The sequence below is a fragment of the Giraffa tippelskirchi genome, chromosome 2, assembly GCF_054371585.1.
Source record: "Giraffa tippelskirchi isolate mGirTip1 chromosome 2, T2T-mGirTip1v1.2.pri, whole genome shotgun sequence".
NCBI lineage: Eukaryota > Metazoa > Chordata > Mammalia > Artiodactyla > Giraffidae > Giraffa > Giraffa tippelskirchi.
This window is the reverse complement of record NC_137276.1, coordinates 40,964,347-40,991,557: the sequence shown is the minus strand read 5'-3', so window position 1 is coordinate 40,991,557 and position 27,211 is coordinate 40,964,347. Positions and strand designations below refer to the sequence as shown.

General features: G+C 41.1%; 1 protein-coding gene across 3 annotated transcripts in view; it reads right to left on the bottom strand.

Annotated features, from left to right (window-relative positions):
- ASAH2 (N-acylsphingosine amidohydrolase 2) overlaps positions 1-27,211 on the bottom strand; it is a 96,275-nt gene that overhangs the window by 46,907 nt on the left and 22,157 nt on the right. The window contains exons 2-8 of one of the 3 annotated variants that reach the window (XM_081557092.1): positions 21,533-21,725; positions 17,050-17,181; positions 13,086-13,303; positions 11,276-11,425; positions 4,513-4,689; positions 4,121-4,248; positions 2,908-2,985 (exon numbers count right to left, since the gene is read on the bottom strand). In XM_081557092.1, coding sequence (XP_081413218.1) covers positions 2,908-2,985; positions 4,121-4,248; positions 4,513-4,689; positions 11,276-11,425; positions 13,086-13,303; positions 17,050-17,176 — 878 coding nt within the window. In that variant the 5' untranslated portion in view covers positions 17,177-17,181; positions 21,533-21,725. Of the gene's footprint in view, positions 1-2,907; positions 2,986-4,120; positions 4,249-4,512; positions 4,690-10,176; positions 10,344-11,275; positions 11,426-13,085; positions 13,304-17,040; positions 17,182-21,532; positions 21,726-27,211 lie in introns of those variants that run through there. The other 2 variants (XM_081557101.1, XM_081557108.1) reach the window with 2 other exon arrangements.

The window sequence follows — 27,211 nt, the reverse complement described above, 5'->3', positions numbered from 1 at the left end:
TTTTTTTTCTCATCAGTGCATTCTATAGTACTAGTTCAGTTCATGCCACTTGTATTCTACAATATTTAATAAATAAATGAATGCATAACAATATGTGGAGGGATGTTATCATATTGTACATCTACATTTGAGAAATGTGAAAGTGAAGTCTCAGATTTTAAAGGATTTGCTCAAGAAGCACAGACACAGGTATCTGACTTCTAACTTTAGGACCTTTTACTAGGTCCTAAATGATTCATTTCAAGGACTAGAAAGCACTGCCTGGCATATAGTAGGTGACTGGTGCAGACTTGTTAAGTGAAGAAATGAAAATAAAAATGAAAGTAGCAAAGAATAAATGATGAACTTCAACATGGTTTTCATAGTGAAGAGAATAGTCTTGGCCATGACACTGGGCAGGTTGCATCACTTTTGTAGGCCTCAACTGAAATTTTAACTTGGTGACTTTATACTCTGTAAATCTGAGATGCTGTGCTTCCAGACTCCTCATACCTTGGGATTCTATCTCACAGCAGGTACCTACATATGGTGGCTGAGTTACTTAGCAGCCCAGATTTGACTTTATGTTTTGGATCATTTTTAATGTATTCAGAGAGCAATTATCCCTATGCAACAAGAGGCAATTGCAGGGGCAATTACATCAAGGATAACATATGGCAGCTATAGAAACAATAGAAAGTTACTGCAGGCTGTTAAGCACAGCAGATGGAAAAGCATCATTATAACCTTGACAGCTGACCCTGGGTCTTCCAGATATATTATATAGTTATATGCAAGGAAGCAAAACACATCTGGCCCCCAAAATATCATTGAGTGTTCTCTTAGCATTGTTCAATGACTCAGAAACTAATAAAAGGGAATCATGAATGGTCTCAGTCATTCAGCCAAGCATTAGGTAGAAACTATAAGGGAAAAGGCATCTTCTTTTCCTAATTTGGGGATTTTTCATCTAACTAGTCATATATACGTGTTCTTATCCTGCCTGTCTCCTAACCAAATTCCCCACGAAGGTGCTCAAAAATCAAGAAGTAGTTTACTTTTCCAGATTCATCTCTCACCCACTCCCTGACCTAACCCCATACTCTGGCCTCATAATGCAGTTTTCTCATGGCCCCCCTGAGAAATCCCATGGCTCCTTCAAGTCCAGTTCAAATGTCATTTCCTCTTTGAAGCCTCCCACTATGCTCCCAGGTAGAGCTCAGTTCCTCTAAATTCCCAGGTGATAGCACTGAAAACCATCTGATTTACATTATTATTACTTGTCTGTCTGTTTCTGTCTCTTTCTCCAGCCCTAACCATCCCAGTAGCCTGTAAGACTCTTGAAGATAGGGTCTATGTTTGATTCATAATAATATACCTCAAGAACGTAATTGCATGTATAACATTTACGAAGACTACTGCGTTAAAGGCTAGGTGGCAACTAATCAATAGATGAATTAACTGTACTCAAAGAATGAATTCTATTACATCAACCCACATAATAATGTTTATTTTATCAGGGAATTTTTAGTGACCTCACTTTAACCCCAATGAACTAACTCCAACACTAAGAAGTTCAAGCACACCAATATGCCAATGATGGAATTTTCAGAAGAGGTACTGTATTATTTACTTCTTACCTTGCAGTTAAAATTACTAAATTCTTTCTATGCCAGGCACAGAACTAGAGTTTTGCATGCATTATCTCATTTGATCTTCAAATAATCCTAAGAGGTATTACTATTCTCATTTTCAAACAGGATAGTTGAAATATAAGTAGATAAGTTACTTTCCCCAGGACACAGGGTTAGTAAGCGACAGGGCTAGGGCTTTAATTCAAATCTGAAAACCTGTACCTAAGATTGAAACATGAACTCTTTGCCATCAGGTGTTCTCCATGCAGTTAGGACCAACCCTAGTATCTGAACTGACTAATCATAATCTTTAATGTTTTTCTTCACCTCTTATTACTTTCGAGTTACTTAATTTTACTCACATAGAAACTTTCACCTAGATATTTTATAATCCTCCCTGATAGATCCCTACTTCCTTTACAAAAGTTATTATCAGTATTTAAGGACTCATTTTATCCCTCAATTTTAGAGTAAGAAAGAGACACAGAGAAGTTAAGAAACTTGGCCAAAGTCACACAGCTACTAAGAATGAGAGTCCAGAGTGAACCCAAGCCATTTGACTCCTGCACCCATGTGCTGTCATCCACTTCCTTAGGGCATTTGTGCATCATTCTGGAAGTCCACTGGACAAAGTGTCTGGAACTGTTACCCACCCAGGGAACTCCTTAACCAGTTCAATTACAGCGACCGAAATCACATAGGAATACAAATATCTTATTTACAAAGAAAACAAAATCCATGTGTTTTCTTACATATAAAATGGAGACTAAAATCTCTGCCAAGCTGTAATTTTACCTCATCTGCTTCTATTAGGTGGTCTCGGTTGTGCTTTCATCACTAATTGGCATTGTACTGCATTAGACTTAACTTATTCCTTTCAAATAACACAGGTCAATAATCTCAAACTCATAGTCACTTGCCTGGTTGGTCAGATTGTTTTCTCATTTCCAAGAGATCATTGTCTTCTATCTAATACATGATATCTTGATAAAGTAATAATCACCTCCATATGAGATCTTGATACAGTAATAACCACTACCATTTACTGAGTCTATCATATGTCAGACATTGTGCTAAACTCCTTCACTCAGATCCCTCATTCACATAATCCTTTTATTAGACCTGAGATGCTGAAAACCATACCCGAGAGCCCGTGGCTGGATCCCAGCTCCAACTCAACCACTCAGCTTATTCTTAGCCTCTGCTGCCACTATTCTGGTCTCTTTTATCCCTCGCTGTAATATAAAGAAATTTATCCAAAAAGAATTAAAAAAAAAAAAAGTAAACAGAGTACCTGATAAGACCCAGCTCTTCTCCATTCAAATCTACCATTTTCAAGAGCACCATTTCCTTGTCTGTATTTGAAGAATACCTAGTCAGCAAAATAAACAAACTTAGTGAGTTTTAGGCTAGAGCCTGGCCCTTGTGTATGATAAAGCAGAAGCTGACACAAAAACCAAAATGACTCTCAGTAAGCAGGGTTCCCTGATACCTGTAATCCTACAAACTGCATCCAAGGTCTTATTTCTTAGCTAAAGAAATGTTTCCAACTGTGACCAAAGTTAGGGGCACAGGTCAGCTAACTGGAGATGAAATGTACATTTTTATATAATATCTGCAATATTATATGACATATATTATTTCTTATGGAAAGGATTAGTCTTTGAAATTTCTACTCGTATCAAGTTTTAGTGAAATCTCTTAAAAATAGCAGGGAATGTGCAAAATCAAAAGCATGCCTGACCTACAACTTAAAGGGTTCTTTTATGTCCTTTTGAGGGAAATCAGAGTATATTTTCTAAAAACCAACTCCTTTGAAATCTATCAAAAAATATATAAACAAATGTAAAATGTCAGGTTGAACTGAGATATTATTTTATTCTGCCATAGTAGCCAAGTACTTCTCTTCTGTCACAAACCCAGTTTATCACATTAAAAATTTTTTTAAATAATGGCTTTCTTCAGTTGTCCCATTCAATTATGCCAGTTATATGACTTGCGCTTCACACCAATTTCTTTATCCTTTTACCTTGTCTAACTTGCTACATTTCCCTGGACTAAAGTGATTTCTTCTGAATAATGTAATAAAAAGAGCTATTCATTAATTGAACAAATATGTTATGCATATTTTTGTATTTTACAGATGAGAAGCTGAGAGCCAATAAATTAAGATTTAAGTAAATCAATAAAGGTCACACAACTACAAAGTGATAAAGCTAAGACAAGACCACAGTTACCTGATTTGAAAGCCTAGAGTCCTTCAAACATTCACATCCAATTCCCACAGCCAGCAAAGTGGGAAGATGTGTACACAGGTTTTTCTGTGCTTCTACAGTCTCATTTTATTTCTAGTTGTCTTAGATTATAGACAGCTTTTAAATTATTTCAGCTTTAATACTCCTTCAGGCTCTCACCATATCCGTCAACTAACAACCCTGTTCTTAGATTTTGTTGATAGTTCCTAAAGGAAAGCACATGCATTTCATTCTGATAACTGGCCCCCTCACCTTGCTCTCTCTGACTGTGGATTCCAAAGGTAAGAAGTAGGACTTCGGTTGATCTGCGCACCATCCACAGTCCCTTTATTGATAAAGATTTTGCCTGGTTTCATATTTGTGTGTGCTATCTCAATGCTCTATGGGTTAAAAAAAAAAGTTGTAAAGTTAGAAATCCTAGTGGGCATAAGAACTTAGTTGATATAAATAGAAGAGCCCTGTGGACAATTTCTTTTGTCTCCAACTTATCCCTGCTATGAGATGAAAGCTGGAGAGCCACAGGGCTGGTGTCATTCTGGGCTGGTATCCGAGATCCTATAGGGATTCTCTGTATCATAAGAGACCTCTCCTAAGGTGCTATAAGCAATGCTAAACAACAGTTGCCTCTAAGTCCCGTTGCCTACCTTCACAATGCCAGTGACCATGTACTCAAAAGTTCGATTGCTAAATCCTTCACTGGCAATTACAAATGTTGTATACTGGAAATATCCTGCTGGACCCGAGTGTGTATGTGTGCCACTCAGAATAACGTTGTCTCTTCTGTACAGGGAGCCGTATTTATTCTGCAGCCTGCTCAGGACCTTGAAGAAAAAAAGAACAATCAGAACTAAGAAGGGGAATAACACAGGTCCTTAGCCTGAGAAAATGCTCTGATGAGGCTAATCACTGAGCCAGGCATCCCTATCAAGTGACCTTTCACTCTAGGCTTGAGTTTATCATCTCAGTAACAACAACATCAACAATAATTGCAATTGCTAACATTTTATAGATTCTTGCTGTGTACAAGCACAATGCTAGGTATTACATCATGCCATTTAAAAATCTTTATAACACCACCAAGAGGTAGGTATTTTTAATCTTATCTTTTAGCTAAGAACATTGATGTGTTCAGAAGTAAAATAAGTTGCCCAGTGATATAATAAATAGCAGAGTCAGAATCTAGAACCAAGTCTCCCTATAGACCTGGTATTCTCAACCAGTTCGTTGTCCAGACACTGTTCTAAGCACTAGGGATATATGAGGTCCCTACCCTGAAAAAGTTTTTATTCTAGTGAGGGAAGGATACATATGCAATATTATATTCAGTTCAGTCGCTCAGTCGTGTCCAACTCTGTGGCGCATGAACTGCAACATGCCAGGCCTTCCTGTCCATCACCAACTCCCGGAGTCCACCCAAACCCATGTCCATTGAGTTGGTGATGCCATCCAACCATCTCATCCTCTGTCGTCCCCTTCTCCTCCTGCCCTCAATTTTTCCCAGCATCAGGGTCTTTTCCAGTGAGTCAGCCCTTCTCATCAGGTGGCGAAAGTATTGGAGTTTCAGCTTCAACATCACTCCTTCCAACACCCAGGACTAATCTCCTTTAGGATGGACTGGTTAGAACTCCTTGCAGTCCAAGGGACTCTCAAGAGTCTTCTCCAACACCACAGTTCAAAAGCATCAATTCTTCGGAGCTCAGCTTTCTTTATAGTCCAACTCTCACATCCATACATGACCACTGGAAAAACCATAGCCTTGACTAGATGGACCTTTGTCGGCAAAGTAATGTCTCTGCTTTTTAATATGCTGTCTAGGTTGGTCATAACTTTCCTTCCAAGGAGTAAGCACCTTTTAATTTCATGGCTGCAATCACCATCTGCAGTGATTTTGGAGCCCAAAAAAATAAAGTCGGAGTGATAAATGCATGGCATGTCATGAGGCATGTAGGATCTTAGTTCACTGACCAAGGATCAAACTCAACCCCCCTGCAACGGAAGCACAGAATCTTAATCACTGGACCACCAGGGAAGACCCAAAAGAGTGCCTTTTTTGATTAGCAGTGTGGTCCACTTTGAGTATGGTATAGGCAGTAGTATGCTGATAAACAGTTTCTCTGAAAGAAAAAAGAAAACCCTTATTTGTATCATCTGCCAATTTCCATGGTGTAAATACTCTCACTATAGTGAATTTCAAGCTACCAAAAGTTTAACTAGCAGTTCACAAAGTTTCCAAATATTTAACAATCAACCCTCATGAGGTGGTATAAGCCAGTTCCAGCATACCACGGGTACACAAGGAAGCAGCAGCAATTGGTGTGTTACCTACTGAACCTACATAAACACATCCATTTAACTTCTATTTTAGGTAAAGAGCTCCACCACCCTCATTCTAGTCACATGGTCATTGAATCAGGAAGAGATATCACAAACCATCTGGTCTCCTTAACCTCTCCAAGACCCAAATACTGATTGCTAGGTTTACCATATCCACGTAAGCAACCATATAATACCAGGAAAATGTGGAAAGGAAATAGAGAGTAATTAGACCAACACTGGGCTTCCCTGGTGGCTCAGTGGTAAAGAATCTGCACTGCATGCCAATGCAGGAGACACAGCTTTAATCCCTGATCTGGAAAGATTCCTTGGAGAAGGAAATGGCAAACTACTCCAGTATTCTTGCCAGGAGAACCCCATGGACAGTCTATGGGGTCGCAAAGAGTAGGACACAACTTAGTGACTGAACAACAATAATAAAGACCAACATTACAAGCCCACATTCTCCATCCCAATAAGGTTCCATGTCCTTTCTGTTTGATTCTAATTCCAGACCAACTCTTCATCACTCCTACATATTCTTTTACACAGTAACTATTACTACTTCATGAAAAATAAATGTCTGTAGGGAGAAGGGGAAATAATCAATGAATGGACAACATGAAAGCTTAAGCAAAGTAAAACGCTGATGTTCTACACTGCTATACTTAAAATGGATAACCAACTAAGACCTACTACAAAGCACAGGGAGCTCTGTTCAATGTCATGTGGCAGCCTGGATAGGAGGAGAGTTCAGCAGGGAATGGATAAGTATATATGTATGGCTGAGTCGCTCTGCTGTGCACCTGAAGCTATCACAACATTGTTAACTGGCTATACCACAGTACCCTGTACGCGAGACATCAAAAGAGACACCGATATGTAGACCTGTATTATGGACTCTATGGGAGAGGGTGAGGGCGGGATGATATGGGAGAATGGCATTGAAGCATGTAAATTATCATCTGTGAAATGAATCGCCAGTCCAGGTTCAAAGCATGATACAGGGCGCTCGGGGCTGGTGCACCGGGATGACCCGGAGGGGTGGGATGGGGAGGGAGGTGGGTTCTGGAAGGGGAAAACATGTACACCCATGGTGGATTCATGTCAATGTATGGCAAAACAAATAGAATATTGTAAAGTTAAAAAATAGATAAATAAACTAATTTAAAGCTAAAAAAAAAAAAAGGAAAGGGAACTTAAGTACATCTTTCTGAGTGAAAGAAGCCCACCTAGAAAGGCTACTTACTGTATTATTTCAATATAACATACTGGAAAAAGAAAAACTATAAAAAAATAATAATAAATGTTGAGTTTTAAGCCAGGAAAAAAAAATAATAAAATAAAAATTTTATTAAAAATAGAAGCTGATATTTTTACAATTCGGTAACCAAGGCAAGAAGGTCGTGGAAAAGAAAGAACTGCCAGTCAAGTTTGAAGCTCTCATGTCCCACCCATCTTTATTTCTAATGAACTGTAACAGGATTTTTAGAATTAAGTACATTAAGTACATTCTATGGAAGAATCAAGCTCTTAAAAACACAGAAATTATGAATCTTGAATTTTAAAACAAAAAGACTACAAACAGCTTACAGAAATCTTGTCCTAAACTATAGTCTCTGAGATGAAGTCAGACATGTGAAACTTCTGGAAAAAAGAAAAGACTTAAAGACTCCATCATCTAACAACAATGCCTGCCAGTAACCATTATAAGTAGCATGTTTCCTACTTCATGAAAGGAGTATTTTTATCATAGACCTATAAAGTTATATTAATGTCTATAGCTCAATTGTCTGACTTCAGTTTCCATTCCATTTCCTATTGCTGACACTCTTGGAAATATGACATAGAAAGAGCTAGAAAAGTCATTCTGTTTTCCTGTCTGGCATCACTGCTTGGAGATCTTTTCTTTAATCTTTTCTCCATGCTGAAAATGTTATCACTCTTAAAGGTGAGACTGAGAACCTGACTAAAACTGGGTGTTATAATAAACTTAATGGCACTAGTCTAGTTAGATTTATGTTTCACACTTTCCCCTTGGATTAACTTGGGATAAGTAAGTGGGTTCATTTCAAAGTCTTTCCTCTGGGTCTCAGATTGCAGGGGGAAGTAAAAATTGGAAGAGATGGTTAAACGGTGCCCACTATTGCCTGGATAGTGGTCTCTAACCCAACACATTAAATCCCCATCCCCTCCATACTCTACCCCCAAAGGTAGAGTGTGGAGAGGACAGAAGTTTGAAGTCTTATTTCTACTTAATGACCCCACCATTTCCCAGTCAGAACCATTTTTGATTCCTCAGAAAAACAGTATAGTGCTGTGGTAATGACCATACTCTCCAGCAGGAAGACTTCAGTGTTTGAATCTCAGTTCTGATGGTTCCTAGCTGTGTACCCTTGGACAAGTTATTTGGTCCTCTGAAACTCAGTTTCCCAATCTGTCAAATGACGTAATAATAGTACGTCCCTCATACAGTTGTTTGGAGGATTAAATGAATTAATATATAAGGAGCACTTAGAACAATACCTGATTTATCACAGGAACTATGTTAAGTGTTAGTTCTTATGCCAATTCATCCCCAAATCACATTAACATTTGACTTTCTAGCACCATATAATCTCACTGCTGTCCCACTGACTTAAGACTTTTCTGCCAGCATTACACAATACAGGGGGAATTGCCAGGAAAAGTGGAAATCCTTCCTGCAATGCTAGTTTCCCTTTCCAGTTCTTTTAGCCTTCTAACACCTTGTAAAATCTCCCTGTACCTTATTCCCTGTTTGAAATGCCTGGTGTGATTACTGTTTTCCCAACTGAACTCTCAGCAGTAGAGCCTTGATGTTAATTTAAGGACTCTCCCAATGTGTGTCTTCACCTCTAGCTCTGGTCTGTTTCAACCCACCTCAAACATCACTGTCTGAATAATCATCCTAAAGCAGAATTGTGTTTGCTTCACTCCCTTGCAAAAGTTTTCTAAAAATCTCCATCATTCAGAATTATAAACAACCAAGCATTCCAGAGGCCTACAAATTATGACCAACATATCTTCTAGGCATATCTCCATTTACATTTCTCCCTGTGTTTCTGTGTATATGATTTGTACATGTACAAATCAAGCTGTCCCCTGGATTTGATAGCTCTCTCCCCCAAGTCAACCAATTCTACTCTTTCAGGGACTTCCCAGGTGGCCCAGGGCCTAAGACTCCATGCTCCCAAAGCAGGGGGCCTGGGTTCAATTCCTGATCAGGAAACTAGATCTCATATGCTGCAACTAAGATCCAGTGCTGCCAAATAAATAAATAACAACAAATATTAAATAAATAAAATTCTACCCATTCAAGTGTCATTTCCACTGCTCTTTTGAGTTACTCACTATAAGGGAGGTCAGCTGCTCCAACATGAGAATATGAACAGTGAGGAAACTGTCAGAGCCACAAGAGGGGATCATCCTGAAAGTGGATTTTTAGCCTACTTGAACCTTCAGATGACTGCAGCCTTTGCCAACACCTTGACTGCCAACTACCCTAATTCAGAACCACCTAACTAAGCCAACTCTGAATTCTTTATCAATAGGATGATGAGATAAAACAACAAATGTTCATTAAGTCCCTATTTGGGGGGAGCTGTTTATTACTCATGAATAGGTAACTATAATATACCATTGTCGTTTATTCCAATAAATTAAAGTTATTTGTGTATTTCTGGTACAGTCCTTCCTCTAATCCCCCAGCTAGGTAGTGAGTTCATCAACATGGCTTATGATTCATTTAGCTGTGTGCCCCCTGAAGTGACTAACAAAGTGCCTTGCAAAAAGTCAATGCTCTCCAAGATAATAGAATGACCTCACTTTTAAGAATGTAGGCTCTGGTACCGGCATATATATGTGTTCAGAATTCAGCTCTACCATTTGCTAACTGCGTGAACTTCGGGAAGTTACTCAACCTTCTCTAAGACTCAGTCTCTTTATCTATAAATTGGGGATAACAACAGACCCACCTCATAGTTGTGTTAAGTGCAGGGCTTGGAAAAGCACTGCATCCTCTGCTCCTTATGCTTCCACAGATGTGAGAGGTTCCCATCCTACTCCCCATAAGTGGGTGACACTGGAGACATGTTTTTAAGCTCTCTCGTCATCCCTCTTCCTGGCTCCTTCACACAGCCCTTGCACACAAGAGGAGCAAGTGTTTATTTGGTGGGGTTGACAGAACATGACACTGAATAGTGGACATTTGGTGGTCGTCATTCTGGATGTCCTAGACTCTCCTCTTTCTCACATTTGTGAATATGTGAGAAGACACTGAGAGAATACTTTCTTTCTGTGTCCTGATCCCTGGAGAAAATATAACTGGATCAGGGTCTAGAAATTGGCTGAGAGACAGACTTGGAAGTCCATCTGTCTATCACTAGTTCTCTCTCCCTCCTTTACCCCTTGCATCTTACAAGTTGCCTGCCCAGGACTCCCAGATACCTTGCTGCTGAGCTCATCTTTCCCACAAGTGGGGTAACATGATCTAAATCGGGGGAAAATCACAGGCCCTGCGATATTCTACAATACAGTTTAGAGATTAAGAGGGCTAATGTTGTATTCTTCTATATTTTATTATGGACATTTTCAAACACGTACACATCAAAATAGTACAATGTGCCTTTTACCCAGCTTCAGCAATTTATGGCCAATTTCATCTCAGAGTTGCATCTGAATTCTCTCTCATTCCTTGCAACTATTTTCAATTGTCTAAAAACTTGAGGGAAGGGTTAGTAATTAATTGGCACTCTCAGACTTCTAACAAGGAAGATTAAATGACAGAGTGTACAGGAAAGTAAACTGGGACATAATAAGCTTGTGAAATATATTGGCATTAATAATGATGACAAGCCATCGGCAGTATGGAAAGCAAGCTCTGACCAAGCTGACTTAGAATGGAATAATGAGGCTCATCCTTCTCACCTGATTATCAGCGGGATTGTCAAAAGCTTATAACCCTGACGGTAGTAGAAATTCCCTGGGTGAGAAACCCAGGAGAGCTTAGTTAGTTACATTCACCTGCAGGCTTTGCCTTTAAACCGGCAACTCTTTCTCACCCCAATCACTTACCTCCAGCCTGAGTCGCTGGGATACCATGCCTATGTCGATGCTGACAAACACTACGCGATTGGACCCGTCCGGTTCCGCCATGATGAACGCACGACTGTACAACCTTGTGAGGATGCCCCGTGCATACTGGCCAGTTTTGCTGTAGCCCATCTAAAGAGGAAGAGAACATCAGACCACTCCTCACTTCTCATTCCCCTGCTACCAGAAGCCAGGCACAACCACCTAAGAGACTACTTAGGAAAGGCAAAGAAAAGCAATCCACGTGACACTGTGGCTCTGAGTGAGACAGGATATGTGTTTTCAAGAGTAAAGCCAACATCACACACACAAAAAAGTCTTTACTGTTCTGTGTAGAAAGAGGCAAACTAATGGCTGGGTTGGAAGAAGCTATTCGCTGGCCTGTGGGCAAGGCAGGAGCTGGTGTGACTTGGGAACTGTGTTATAATGCTGGAGACCTTTCAGGGTTTTTCTGTTCTTTGAAACAGGATCTTTTTTCCAGCCTATTAAGATACGACAGAAGAAAATACTTCCTAGACTATCATCCTACATTTCCAGGAATACCCTGAAGACTGAAGGCCTCTTCACTTTGGTTATCTGGTGTGTGATTTTTTTTTTCTCTAAAGAGAATGGTTTCTTCAGGACACAGTTATCTTTATTGAGGGTACCTCACCCTGGCTTTTACAATGTTGTCCCTCCCAATGTTGTAGCCCACCAAATACATCAATCTTAAACCCCTTCTCTAACCATGTCACAAAGTGTACCTATAAAAGCTGCACCCAGGTCTTCAGCATGGTCCCTCTACTGCTTGCCTTACCCCTCATGCAAGTGCTCATTTAAAGTTTACATTCCAGAGTCACTTTTCAGAATGGACAACAAGGAATAATTTCTAGAATCTAAAGATTATTTGGTTGGAGGGGAAAAAAATCCTATCAGGAAACCTCATGCTCTGGTTCCCTAGGAAAGGGTAGCTAGAAGTGTGTGTCTAACATCACCGCCAGGAGGTTGCATGCCAGCAGCCCACAGGCCACCCCTGGCCCCGAAAAGGGTTGGCTAACACAGTGTTGGCCCACACCAGATTTCTGGTTTTAACTAGACTTGCTTACATTTTCCAACAGAGAGATTTAAATCCTCAGATTTTCAATCCAGAAACTTTTTCACTCTCTCAGTCTCTCAGTCGTGTCCAACTCTTTGTGACCCCATGGACTGTAGTCCGCCAGGCTTCTCTGTCCATGGAATTCTCCTGGCAAGAATACTAGAGTGGGTAGCCATTCCCTTCTCCAGGATATCTTCCCAACCCAGGGATCGAACCCCTGTCTGCCACATTACAGGCAGATTCTTAATCTGTCTGAGCCTCTAGGGAAGCCCTGGCTCCTCTTTAAAAAACTGTAAGGTGAGGCAGCCCTAGTTTTGCACTCTTACATGGCAATGGTCAGCTAAAACCACTCAAACTTTCTAGTTGTACCACAGTCCCCACCACTTTCTGTTGCCCCCCACACTTAGGATTTACTAGACATTTATCTTATATTGGCCTGCTTCAGTCATTTAGGGTACCTGCCCATCCCCTGTAATATCAGAGTTTGCCCACTCTGCCACTTTCATTCATAAAAAAAGGGCCAGTTGAGTTTACAAGGGAGTTGTGGTTAAGTAAAAGGTCCCTCTTCCTTATAGTACAATATTCAAAATGTTAGCCAGCAGTGAAGTCAATACAAATGGAGGAGATTAGGACACAACAGTTAGGAATAAATACAGGGTACTAAATAATAAAATTTCTTGTTTCACAGTCTCTTCAAGGATCCCATGATTTACCTACCAAATTGATATCTGATACTTGTCCTGTGCAGTCAGCTCTCCCAACACCAATATGGTAGCCACTGAAGTTCTGAAACAGGGTAGGCTCTGGGGTTCTGGGTGTTGGAGATGTCTGGGTGGTTGTGGGGCCCCAGGGGGGTGTTGAATTTTGAGGGGCTGCAGAGCTCTGGGTAGCTGGAGGGCCCTGGGTAGCTGCAGGGCTCTGGGTGGATGGAAAACCTGAATCAAAAACCAAAATAAGATATTTAAGAAACAACATTTTAACCTATGCACTTGGCCTCAGTTAGGACACACAGATTCAGGTTCCTAAGGAAGAATCTCTGTATATTCTCTTACATTCAAGATACACTGTGAGAAACATCTCAGAAACTTGGTTTATATCATAATCCCATGGAGGATCTTTTTCATGGATCAGAAATGTTTCAGCCTAACAATAAAGGTCTCTGACAAATGTCCTTCAACTTCTCTCTCAAGCTGTTCCTGTTAAACCTGTAGCGTTCATTCACTCACCTGGCACTTCTATTCCAGCCAAACAAATCAAGCCCCAGGTTCCTGGCACACAGTCTACTAAACCTAGCCTCTGGGTTCTAATAGTCTCTCCATCCAGAGACCTTACTCCTCTCCATTTTACCAAACTCCACAACATTTTACAGTGGTTCATTTCCATCCTACCCAAATCCAGCTCAACTCCTTGTCTCCAGAATGTAACCCCAACTGTCTCTACTCTGCTCTAGATGTTTTACTCTTACTGCAACCTAGATCTTTTATTCTTAATGCAACTTAGATTACTGTATACTTGTTAACACAGTCCCACCTTATGTTAACTGTTCTCATATCACCAGATAGGTATGCACATTAATATATATATACCCTATATTAACATCACACACCCCCCCCAATATAAGGGAGGCAAAATGGGATAGAGACTAAAAGGGCAGATGTCAGAAACAACTGGGATTTGAGAATTAACTCTACCTTTACTAGCTGAATAAATGACTTAACCTATTTTACCCCAACTTTTCTCATCTATGAAGAAAAGTAACATAACTTTCTCATAACATGAATCATCTCCTACTTACTAGGGTTTATTGACAATTAATATCTTAATACATATTCAAAATTTAGAACAATGAATGACATATAGCTTCAGTTTTATTTACACATTTAGACATCTTACATATTTCATTTGTCTGTTTCTACCCCAGACAACAGCCAGGGTTGGCCAAAGCAACACATGTCAGTGTTACATGCATCAGTGGTCAGAAAGTCCTTAGGCAAGAGATATACAGCAGACTTCTTCTGGGTTCCAGAATTCTGGAACTCAAGAAAGTTTAGAGATCACATCGTCCAATCACCTCCATTTTACTTATGAGGAAACTGAAACCCAGAGAAATGATTTAACCAAGTTTTTGTAGAAAGCATATGATGAATCAGGTGCCCAATCAGACCCTCCAACTCAGAATCAGCTGCTCTTTCATCCACATCCTAAGCACAGTTAGAATCCATGCCTTCCTACCCCTAAGCCCAAGTATTCTAGAAAACATCAAATATTGCAAGGAAGGAAATAGGCACCTTCGCTACTGCCTTACTGATAACCAGCATAGAAATGTGGTGCAGGCCAGCGCCAAATCTAGTCACATAGCCAAGGGGCTTATTTTCCATCTTGGAGTTTCAGATGTCTAAAATGGTACTAAGGCTAGCACCTACCTTTATGGGGGTTTTGTAGGAATTAAATGAGAAATTTACATAGAATGCTTACTATTTTCATCATAGAAGTTATTGTTTATTGAAGGATTGCTTCACATCAACCACTCTGGTAAGCACTCTGTGTAAATTTCTCATTTTATCTGCCTGCAGTGCAGGAGATCTGGGTTCAATCCCTCGTTTGGGAGATCCCTTGGAGAAGGGAATGACAACTCACTCCAGTATTGTTGCCTACAGAATCCCATGGACATAGGAGCCTGGTGGGCTAAAGTCCATGGGGTCGCAAAGAGTCGGACACGACTGAACAACTAAACACACCTGTACACAAAATGAAAATAGTGGCTACTATTTTCAGTATTTTCACTATAACCTCCCTGAGCCTCAGACTCTAGATTCTCTAATTTTAAAACAGAAAACTAGGTAAGTCTTATGGATTCTTTCATTTCTAGCAATAAAACTCATTCTGTCCACTGCCGGAAAAGAGGATCTCTGTTTCTCTGGGTTTTCAGGGAATCCAAAATATGAAGAGAGGTAGAGAACATACTGGAAAAGAGAAGAGGCTGCAAAAGAGAAAATCGAGCTGAACAACATTGCCTCTTCTCCACTGGGCCTGAGGACAGCCCTCTCTCCACCCCCCTTTTTTTGGAATGCATTTGCTTTATAATGTTGTGTTAGTTTCTACTGTACAGCAAAGTGAATCAGCTGTATGTAAACATATATCCCCTCTTTTTTGGATTTCCTGCCTATTTAGGTCACCACAGAGCACTGAGTCGAGTTTCCTGTGCTACACGGTAGGTCCTCATTAGTCATCTGTTTTATACACAGTAGTGTTTATATGTCAATTCCGATCTCTGGAATCTAGAAAAATGATAGAGATGAAGTTATTTGTAAAGCCCACCCTTTACTTTGGCCAAAACACTCAATCCCCATCTGTCTTTTGTACTGTTTATTAGTTATCGTTGTTGTTCAGTCACCAAGTCATGTCTGACTCTTCGCAACCCCATGGACTGCAGCATACAAGGCCTCCTTGTCCCTCACCATCTCCAAAAGTTTTCCCAAGTTCATGTCCATTGCATCAGTGATTCCATCCAGCCATCTCATCCTCTGATGCCCTCTTCTCCTTCTGCCCTCAATCTTTCCCAGCATCAGGAACTTTTCCAACGAGTTGTCTGTGCACATCAAATGATCAAAATACTGGAGCTTCAGCATCAGTTCTTCCAATGAGTATTTAGGGTTGATTTTCCTTAAGAATGACTGGTTTGGTCTCCTTGTTGCCCAAGGAACCCTCAGGAGTCTTCTCCAGTACCACAGTTCAAAGTTATCAATTCTTTGGCGCTCTGCCTTCTTTACAGTCCAGGTTTCACAACCATACATGACCATTGGGACGACCAGAGCCTTGACTATACAGACCTTAGTTGGCAGAGTAATGTCTCTACTTTTCAACACACTGTCTGTCTGTCATAGCTTTCCTGCTGAGAAGCAATTGTCTTGGCAGGAAAACCTCGGTAGGTTTATTAGGTATATAACCTATCAAAGAAGAGGCACCATCAAAGACCTATAGGCCTGATATTGCCTGTAAATGTAGCCTAGATAGTTTTCAAAATCTAAATTAGTTTCCAACATTAAAAAACATTGGAAGGTGTCTAAACTGCCTCCCCCAATTACTAGCTTTCATTGAAAACTCAGGAGCGTTGAGTCCATGTGACAACATGACAACAAACAGTTGGCACTCAGGAGGGCCTGGGGACCCTCTTCGCCGGAAATACACCTGCCCCCACCGTGGGCCACCTCCCCTCATTTATGGAGCTTGATTGACCTTTGTAGGATTTGAGTTCAAGATCCCTTCTCTAAAGTTTCACAGACTAATTGACATTCAGCAGGTCTTTCCTTCTCCTTTTGCCCCCCAGGAGAAGATGATGCCAGAAAGAAGGCAGAGAGAAAAAGAAGAGTCTCGGGAGTCACTGGGCCTTGAAGAATCCTAAGCTGTACGTAGATCAATGGAAAAGTGAGTCAAATAAGTGCATGTCAGAACACCACACTAGCTATTTGGGGGCAAAGGTAAACTTGATAAAAATTGCTATCAATGCATAAAGAGCAACTAATGGAAATGTCAGATGACCATCCCTTGGTGCTTAAGTACACAGTGAACTGCCCTATTATCAGCAGTATCAGCAGACACTGTTGCTTGCCTTGGTGCTCCCCATAATGAAGAAATTTCCTACAGGCTAGGAATAGCATCCAAGAGTACTCACGATACTTGCCTGTGTGATTTTCAATGGTCCCACTGGTGATAAACAACAGACTGAGAAGAGCCACCGTGATCCCTGTCATCATCACAAGGAGGAAAATCAGGAATATTTCGAAGCTGGAAAAGGTGCGTTTGGCCATTTTTTCTGAGGAAAAGCAGAGTCAGAAGGATAACTGTGAAAGAGACAGGTAAAAGAATAACAAAATACACAGGTTTCAAGCTGCAAAGGCTAAGATATCTTAGCTCTTTCATAGAACAGATTGTACCAGGAATGCCACTAGGTCCATGTTCCATGTCCCATGGTCCCATTGCTCCATGACCAATCAATTACAGCACTCTTTGATGAATTCACACAGGGTTTCCAAATGCTTTTCAGCACAGTGCTCATCCTGGAAGCCACCACCCATCATCTGGCATTGACAACAAAGCTAAAACCTATATGTACTCCTAGGATACATCATACTGCTTTCATTCACAGCAGTGGTGCTCTCTGTATATTGGTCTCAGTTCAGTTCAGTTCAGATCAGTCGCTCAGTCGTGTCTGACTCTTTGTGACCCCATGAATAGCAGCACACCAGGCCTCCCTGTCCATTACCAACTCCCGGAGTTCACCCAATCTCATGTCCATAGAGTCAGTGATGCCATCCAGCCATCTCATCCTCTGTCGTCGCCTTCTCCTCCTGCCCCCAATCCTTCCCAGCATCAGAGTCTTTTCCAATGAGTCAACTCGTCGCATGAGGTGGCCAAAGTATTGGAGTTTCAGCTTCAACATCAGTTCTTCCAATGAATACCCAGGACTGATCTCCTTTAGGATGGACTGGTTGGATCTCCTTGCAATCCAAGGGAATCTCAAGAGTCTTCTCCAACACCACCGTTCAAATCATCAATTCTTCGGCGCTCAGCTTTCTTCACCATCCAACTCTCACATCCATACATGACTACTGGAAAAACCATAGCCTTGACTAGACGGACTTTTGTTGGCAAAGTAATGGCTCTGCTTTTTAATATGCTGTCTAGGTTGGTCATAACTTTCCTTCCAAGGAGTAAGCTTCTTTTAATTTCATGGCTGCAATCACCATCATCAGTGATTTTGGAGCCCAAAAGAATAAAGTCTGATACTCTTTCCCCAACTATTTCCCATGAAGTGATGGGACCAGATGCCATGATCTTAGTTTTCTGAATGATGAGCTTTAAGCCAACTTTTTCACTCTCCTCTTTCATTTTCATCAAGAGGCTTTTTAGTTCCTCTTCACTTTCTGCCATAAGGGTGGTGTCATCTGCATATCTGAGGTTATTGATATTTCTCCCGGCAATCTTGATTCCAGCTTGTGCTTCCTCCAGCCCAGCGTTTCTCATTATGTACTCTCCATATAAGATAAATAAGCAGGGTGACAATATACAGCCTTGACGTACTCCTTTTCCTATTTAGAATCAGTCTGTTGTTCCACGTCCAGTTCTAACTGTTGCTTCCTGACTTGCATACAGGTTTCTCAAGAGGCAGGTCAGGTGGTCTGGTATTCCCATCTCTTTCAGAATTTTCCACAGTTTATGTGATCCACACAGTCAAAGGCTCTGGCATAGTCAATGGCTGAAGCATTTCTGCCAACAAGGATAACTGATGTACCCAGATGGCTTGTACTTAGCTGGCTGAGGTCAGGGCTGTACTTTGTGGCAATGGTTAAATAACTTGTCCACAAGGAGGTGAAACCCATAACTCTGGCCTCTAAACCTCCTGTCCTAACTTTTGATTTCTACCCGAATAGAAAACAATGTGGAAAAGGTGATTGGCATCTCTGATCTAAAGCCAGGCATTTGTAAAATTTCTCTCTTCAGTGATTGGAAGGATCCCACACATTTTGCAAACCCCAAGTCAAAGGATGAGCATAAAGATAATGCCATTGTGCGCTACAAAAGCAGAAAATGTCCGTATTGATTCATGAAGACATTTTAGGCCTGGAATTCATCACAACTCAGAGGGCTACAGATTCACATAATGAGCAGGAGGAAGTATAATATGGTTGCAAATTAGGTTGTGAGGTCTGATGTCAGAGTTCAAATCTCACATCTGCCACTTACTAGATGACCCAGGGAAATTGTGCCTGACACTGAGCCTCAGTTTCCCTATCTGTAATAGGTACTAAAATGATGATAATTTTAGTACCTGTCGTATTAAAGTTTTTATAAAAATGAGATGATGCAGTAATACTTTGTTACATGGAATGTAGTAAGTGTTCAGAATGTTAGCATTTATCAATTAGGTTCTAAAATAGCAAAGACTGTGCTCCTCACTGGCATAAGAGAGTTTGTATGAGACTAGTATTCAAGAAGCACGAATCCAAGGTGGGAACTTCAGAGTCTATTTTCTTAACCTTAACGAAGCTTGCATAGTAAGGTGGGACTGGAGTCCCAAGCCTTGGGTAAGATGGTGCTACCCCCAAGAGCTGTAAATTGACAACAATCAGTTGTGTTTATTACGGCCCATTTTCATTTCAATTTGACTTAGACAACAAGATGAAAGATAGAGGTGACAATTTATGTGTAAAAATAGAATCTACATTTACAAATACAAAATTTCAGGCTTCCTTTCAAAATATTCCATGATATATGGCAACACTGAGCCAGCAATCCTGTGCTCCACGAGTTTTGTAAAACTTAGTAGCTGCTGTTCCCTTTCAATGGGGCAGCCCTTCTGCAACCTGCCACTGCCTGTACCCAGTGAGCCTTATCTATATGGTCTTTGTCATCATTTTATTTTGCAACCCATGGACTAAAGGTTAATAATCAGTCTGACAGCAAACACTTCAGAAGTAGTGCTGAACTGGGAGTGGACAAAGAGCTTGAAACATCTTCCTGTACTTCCTGGTTGTTTGTTAGTAGGCATTCCTCAACCATTTATCACCACTGCAGTCAGTCTCACCACCACCGGTAGAGACATCTTCAAATTTAGGGCAAAACAACTTTCACTGGCAGCCCTGTGTCAGAAAGCACACCTAAGATGTGCATCTAAAATTTTGATAACTCAAAGAAGTTTGCTAGTCAGTTGCTGTTGTTTTCAGCAGCAGACTTCAGACCTTGTAAACCTAGTTCTTACTTAAAGCTTTGGTTCCTACGAGCCTTCCTGCTAGCTGAGATAGCACAAAGAAGGCCATTAAAAATGGTCCAGACTGGCAGATAGACCCCTCAACCCTAAAGCATATATATGCAGATCACATGTGTAAATGTGGCTACATGGTAAGAGCCTATGTAATAGACATGATATGAAATATGTATATGCATGTGTGTGTACAGTTTTTTTTGCTACTTTTGCTCTGCTGAACTAATTGTCACCACTGATCTTTTACACAAGTCAACAATAGCATTTGGTTTAACATTAAAGTTTACTTCTTACGTGGATTACAGTGATATATCTCATGTATTTCACCACTCTATTTAGTTGCCAAAATTACCACCAACATATTGGGTTGGCCAAAAAGTTTATATAGAAAAACCTGAATGAACTTTTTGGCCAACCCTTACTTTTTTTTTTTTAACACACTATCCTTCAAAAATGATTAAAATTTGAATTTAAACATGAAAGCAAATGTCTTATACCTCTCTTCAAAATGTAAATGTGCCTTGGAGAGTTGAACCAGTGATTATATTTTAAAGGACTGTTATACTTCTGTGGTGGTCCTGTGGTAAAAAATCTGCCTGCCAATGCCAGGGGACATGAGTTTGATCCTCGTCCAGGAAGATCCCACATGCTGTGCAGCAACTAAGCGCATGCACCACATGCGCTCTAGAGTCCATGGGCTGCAACTACTGAGCCCAAATGCCCCTAGAGCCCATGCTCTGCAACAAGAGAAGCTACTGCAATGAGAAGCCCATGCACTGCAACTAGAGAGTAGCCCCTGCTCACTGCAACTTGAGAAAGCCCACTCAGCACAAAAAGTAAATAAATAAATAAATTTTTAAAAATAAAGAACTGTACAGTTTCAAAGACTTCCCACTTTAGCATAATCCTGCAAGGTCAATGGTAAGGCACTAATGATCCAGTAGCATGTCACTTGCCATATCACCCTGCTGCTGCTGCTGCTAAGTCGCTTCAGTTGTGTCCGACTCTGTGCGACCCCATAGACGGCAGCCCACCAGGCTCCCCCGTCCCTGGGATTCTCCAGGCAAGAACACTGGAGTGGGTTGCCATTTCCTTCTCCAATGCATGAAAGTGAAAAGTGAAAGTGAAGTCGCTCAGTCATGTCCAACTCTTAGTGACCCCATGGACCGCAACCTACCAGGCTCCTCCATCCATGGGGTTTTCCAGGCAAGAGTACTGGAGTGGGGTGCCAATGCCTTCTCCGCATATCACCCTGAGGTCCCCTATGTTTCAGGATTGCAACAGTAAAAAGTAGTGTTTTGGCAAAGTGGGTTTCCAAAGCTAAGAAAACCAGGTTTAATTAAGATCCCTGAGACAAGATGATTCAAGATCCCTCCCTCCAATAAAATGCAGGCATTCTTACCAGCTCAACCACTCAGATAAACTTGTGTATCCTGGTAAAGCAAATGGTGGCCCAGAATCTTGTCCCCCGTTCCCTGGAAAGCTGCTCAGTTGAGACTTCTCAGCACTTTCTGAAACCTACTGAGGAAAGATCTTCACAGTCATGTCCAGGCAAGTGAAGAGTTCTCATTAGCATAGTTCTGTGGGTTTGGTACCTGGAAGAGATTAGTGTATTGATAACAAATGGCTTATTAGCGAATTCTCCCCTGGCACAGCCTGATACTGAGGAACTGAGCTGCAGAAGGCCTGCCTGGCTGAAGGTCATTTCAGATTTCAACAGAACTCTTTCAGCGCATCAAGGTCTGTGCAATAGCTCTAACCTGGATCACACACACACAAAAAGTACCTGTTTTATTTATTTACCCCTAGTCACTCAACCAGTTTATCAAGAGGGAATGATAATGTATACTGGACCTTAGTGTGGGCTATGGGCCCCACTAGGCAACATTTACAACAATTTCAAGACATTTAATTTTTTCCACATCATTAAATTTTCAAAATGTTATGATCTCATTTTTGTAAAATATACAATATTTACAATATTTTCCAAAATACACAATATATATAAAATGTATAATACTTACGTGTGATCATAAAGACTGTAAAAAGGTATAGCAAAAAAATATTAAGAAGCAATTATCTGGTGAGAAGATCATGGGTGAGTTCTGTTTTCATCTTTTTGGTTCTTGGCACTTTCTATAATAAACCATGTAGCTTTTTTTGTAAATAAACTGTCTTACCTCATCTCAGAGAATGTATCCTATATAACAGCATGAAGTTAATCAATGGCCCACAAAACACAGAGACAAGAAATAGACCAAAATTCTCCTTTTTTCCTGGTAAATCCATGTTGTTCAGGAAGCAATTTGAAGACCACATAGGCTGCTAAGTTTTACACAGAGTTTTAAGAGAGACCAACTCCAAAGTTCTGATGGAAACATTAGATTTAAGTGCTTTCAGATAGGGCATTTGGTAACGTGTCTTAGCTACCTCTTTGCTACAACAGAGGGGAAAAGGCTAAACTACGGTATTAGATAAGATTTTGTTTTCCCTTTTCATGCATATTTATGTTTGTTGCTTGACACCAAGAATTCTGAGACCAAATCTTAAAGACAGCTTGGGAAAGAGAAAAAACAAAATTTAGCTGAAGGCATCAACAGAAGTTGAAAATGAAGGCCCAGGAAGGCCAGAAGGAAGCTCTAAGGATCTATGTGGCAGAAACTATTAAATCATCTCTCCAGAGCATCGCCCTTAAGATGGATGCATGCCAACTACATTAGGTCTTTCGATTGCTCCATTCTGGATTCAGTACCTAAAAGACACCATCTGCCTGACTTAGTTCAGATCATATACCTGTCCATATATCTGTATATATACCTCCCCATCCCCATATTACATTGAAGGGATATTTAACAAGACCATACCCAAAGAAGGAAGGTTAGTTCTCCAAAACACAATCAAGGTACAACAGAAACAACATATCCACCAGTGACTTGGCATTAGACTTCCTTCTCCCATCTTTCTCTCTTATGGGGGAGGACCCCTACACTGGCCCTTTGATCTAAAGTGTGGTCTCTTCGGGACCTCTCCAGCCATCTTTCTCTCTATAATACGGAGCCACACCATGATCGTTCCCACTGAGTCTACAAGATGATCCACAATGGAGTCAGATAAGATCACTTTAACCGGGGTATTAGAAGATAATCATGGCATAATATATCATTTCTCCAAGACAACAGTTCAACACCCATACCAGAACACTAAGAACATGAGAATCAAGGAGATTCCAAGCACTGTGACAGAGTCAGTAAAGGAAAAATGTTGGGCCAAGGGGATTTGTGGGGTCCAGCAAGACACTGGGCTCCCAAAGTCAGCAATAAGACTATCTCCAGGTAAGGGGGAAATGTAATCACTGTGAATATTTTGTACATGTATTTTATTTCTGTCTGAATGGCCACACAGCCATGATCATATAGTAGTTAGTACTCTGCCTTGTGAATGGCCAGACAAATCCTGTTTGCTAGGATAAGGATGGCTATCCTTTTCAATTCATCATCCCAAGACACTCACTTATGTTCTACCCATTTTACAGATGAGGAAACACACAAAGGTTAAAGGGCTTCCAGAACAGGAAAGGATGGTTAAAAGTGAGCATGGTTAAATAATAATTATTCTAGGATGTGAACCCAGGTATCCAGATTCCCAGACAAGACCTCTTGCCTTTCATCAAACTCTTGCTGTCTACTGCACTCCCACCCTGGCCCTGGCATTGCAGCCTCTGGAGATAGACAAGTCATGTGTTCACTCCTCATTAGCAGATGATGAAGCTGACCATGCCCTCTGTCTCTTAACATCTTGACACTGAGGGAGACTTTCCCAAGTGCCCAACTCCTAAACCATTAACCAATAGTCATCAACACTATGAATTCTCTTAATATTTTACTTATGCATGCAGGGTAGGGGCGTTAAAAGGTTTCATGCTAATTTCATATGCTCCATGTTAATGGTCACATCCTTTTTCATTCTTTAATTCTTGGAATAATTGAAGAATAACTTACTTTTTAAAAGGAAAGTTATGACCAACCTAGACAGCATATTGGAGAAGGCAATGGCACCCCACTCCAGTACTCTTGCCTGGAAAATCCCATGAACAGAGGAGCCTGGCGGGCTGCAGTCCATGGGGTCACTGAGTCGGACACGACTGAGCGACTCCACTTTCACTTTTCACTTTCATGCCCTGGAGAAGGAAATGGCAACCCACTCCAGTACTCTTGCCTGGAGAATCCCAGGGATGGGGGAGCCTGGTGGGCTGCCGTCTATGGGGTCGCACAGAGTCGGACACGACTGACGCGACTTAGCAGCAGTAGTAGCAGACAGCATATTAAAAAGCAGAGACATTACTTTGCCAACACAGGTCCGTCTAGTCAAGGCTATGGTTTTTCCATTGGTCATGTATGAATGTGAGAGTTGGACTATAAAGAAAGCTGAGCACCGAAGAATTGATGCTTTTGAACTGTGGTGTTGGAGAAGACTCTTGAGAGTCCCTTGGATTGTAAGGAGATCCAAACAGTCCATCCTAAAGGAGATCAGTCCTGGGTGTTCATTGGAAGGACTGATGTTGAAGCTGAAACTCCAATACTTTGGCCACCTCGTGCAAAGAGTTGACTCATTGGAAAAGACCCTGATGCTGGGAAAGATTGAGGGCAGGAGAAGGGGACAACAGAGGATGAGGTGGTTGGATGGCATCACCGACTCAATGAACATGAGTTTGGGTAAACTCTGGGAGTTGGTGATGGAGAGGGAGGCCTGGCATGCTACAGTTCATGGGGTCACAAAGAGTCCGACATGACTGAGCGACTGAACTGAACTGAAGTATTTCATATAACACCCAGATTGTGGTCTCTGTGGAACCTGATTCAAACTGTTTTTCAAAATTATGAGACAATTGGGAAAATGTAAACACTGACTAGCTATTTGGTGATATTAAGGGGTTATTATTTAGAATGTTAGTGAGATAATGCTGCTGTGATTATATATTTTTTGAAATCTTTATCTTTTAAATACATTCAGTATCAGGTTTTTTTTTGTTTTTGCAAAAGGAAACAATACCAAGAGTGCAAAACTCAGATCAATGGATGGGTGATAGACAGAGAGGACAGGTGGGAGGACCAGTGGAGGGGAAGTCAACTGTGCTCTTTAATATGCCGGTGGATGGCAGAGAGGCAGTTTAAAGCCCTGCAGCAGATACTGTGGCAAACTTCACTCCACACTCTTTCTAGGCCCACCTGTGTGCAGAGGCTGGATCCTCATTTGCCTTGAATGCCAGATGGAGTTTAGGTTTTGCCTTTCAGAGGCACTCGTGTGAGACCTTGATTCAGAACTGGGCTACTTGGGGAGAGAGGGCATGGGACATCCGTCTTACTAGTTTATGGCATGGCAGCATGACTCTGAGCTGCTTCCTTATTCCATGACTATGACCAAGACAGCCCATCCCTAACCAGATCAGTTCTGCCGTTTAAGTTGCTGGTGGTGGGGGTGGAAGGCGGTGGGGGAGGGGGTGGGTGGGGAAGCATCTGTGGGGAGGGGAGATATTCCTAGAAGCTCAGTCTCAATTCTCTGTCTTCAACCTTCACAAAGATTCTGCAAGTGACATTTCTCCCTTCATAAAGACTTTTCTTCTTTAGCTAACAGGAGGGGACTCTGTTATCTCCAATAAAGAACTCTTCCAAGCTAAATCTCACAAGAAGGAGCAATGGACCTCTTTGGAGAATATGTGCATTGGACACTGTGTATGCCAAGCCACCTCCGGGAACACTTTTCAAGTTAAAATTGATGAGCAGTTTGGCACAATGAACTTTTCATTATGCTGGCAAAGAAATTAATTTTAAGTACACAGGACTGACATAGTGATATCTTACCACCTTATTGGTTTTACAAAGGGCTGAAAAATCCCTTTGAACCCAAAAGCAGTCTCATCATCAGCTGACTGATGTTTTCACTTGTCGCAGCTGAATCTCAACCTCAAACCACAAGGAATAGAAGAGAGAACAGAGTTCTTTCTGTTCCAAACTGGAGAGAATGTTTATTGATTTCCTTATGTATCTGTCATATGTTAAACCTGAAAATACAACTAAGGGATGTTATTCCCTTCAGTTGGGAGCCCAAGTTCCCTCTATAGAGGAGGTCCCAGCTCTGACCATAGTGGGAGGAAGACTGCGTGTGATAGAGGAGCTCACCATGGCTCTCCTTCCTCTAGGAATTTCCAAACCCATATTCCCAGGCATGTTCCCAGGTTCCCAGGTGGCACCAGTGGTAAAGAACCTGGCTGCCAGTGCAGGAGACATAAGAGATGTGGGTTCGATCCCTGGGTTGGGAAGATTCCCCAGAGAAGGAAATGGCAACCCACTGAGGTATTCTTGCCTGGAAAATCCCATGCACAGAGGAGCCTGCAGGCTAGAGTCCATGGGGTCATAAAAGAGTCAGACATGACTTAGCTTAGTCAGAAGCAACTTAGCATTCACACACGTTCCCAGCAATACTGACAGTCCTGCTTTTCTCAACAAAAGGGTAGACAAACTATTCCAAGTCTACAGAGCTCCTCTTCACAAATTTACCCCAGTCCTACTTTCAACACAAAGGGCAAAAGATAAACAGAAACATTGAGGGTATGGAAAAGATTGTAATTCAGAATCTGAAGAGTGAGGCTTTTTTCTCAGTGATCTTTATCCCTGTAACACAAAAATCACCTGATTAATATAGGCATTTTTTTAAAAAGTTCTTTTCTAACTCTACAGCATGATGCAAATGAGTTATTAAATTGAATGTGGATGCCCAAGTGTGGCAGATTCTGTACCTTTAAAACCTTATAGCACCGTCATTTTCTTGGTGTATTCCTCAAGCTTGGTTCTATAGATCTCCCCATTAGAGATTGACATACTCAACCTTGGGGAGAAGGAGGTTTTTGCTATTTTCAAAACTTCCAGAGGATTTTAAAATTTAGATAAAATTGGAATTGCCAAACTTCCCTATTTCTCTACTGTTAGATAAACAGTGGGGAGCTATATAATTTGGCAGAGCATTTGGAAATTTTTCTGATGATTTGTCTCTTCCCAAAACCACACATAAGAATCTACTGCATTTG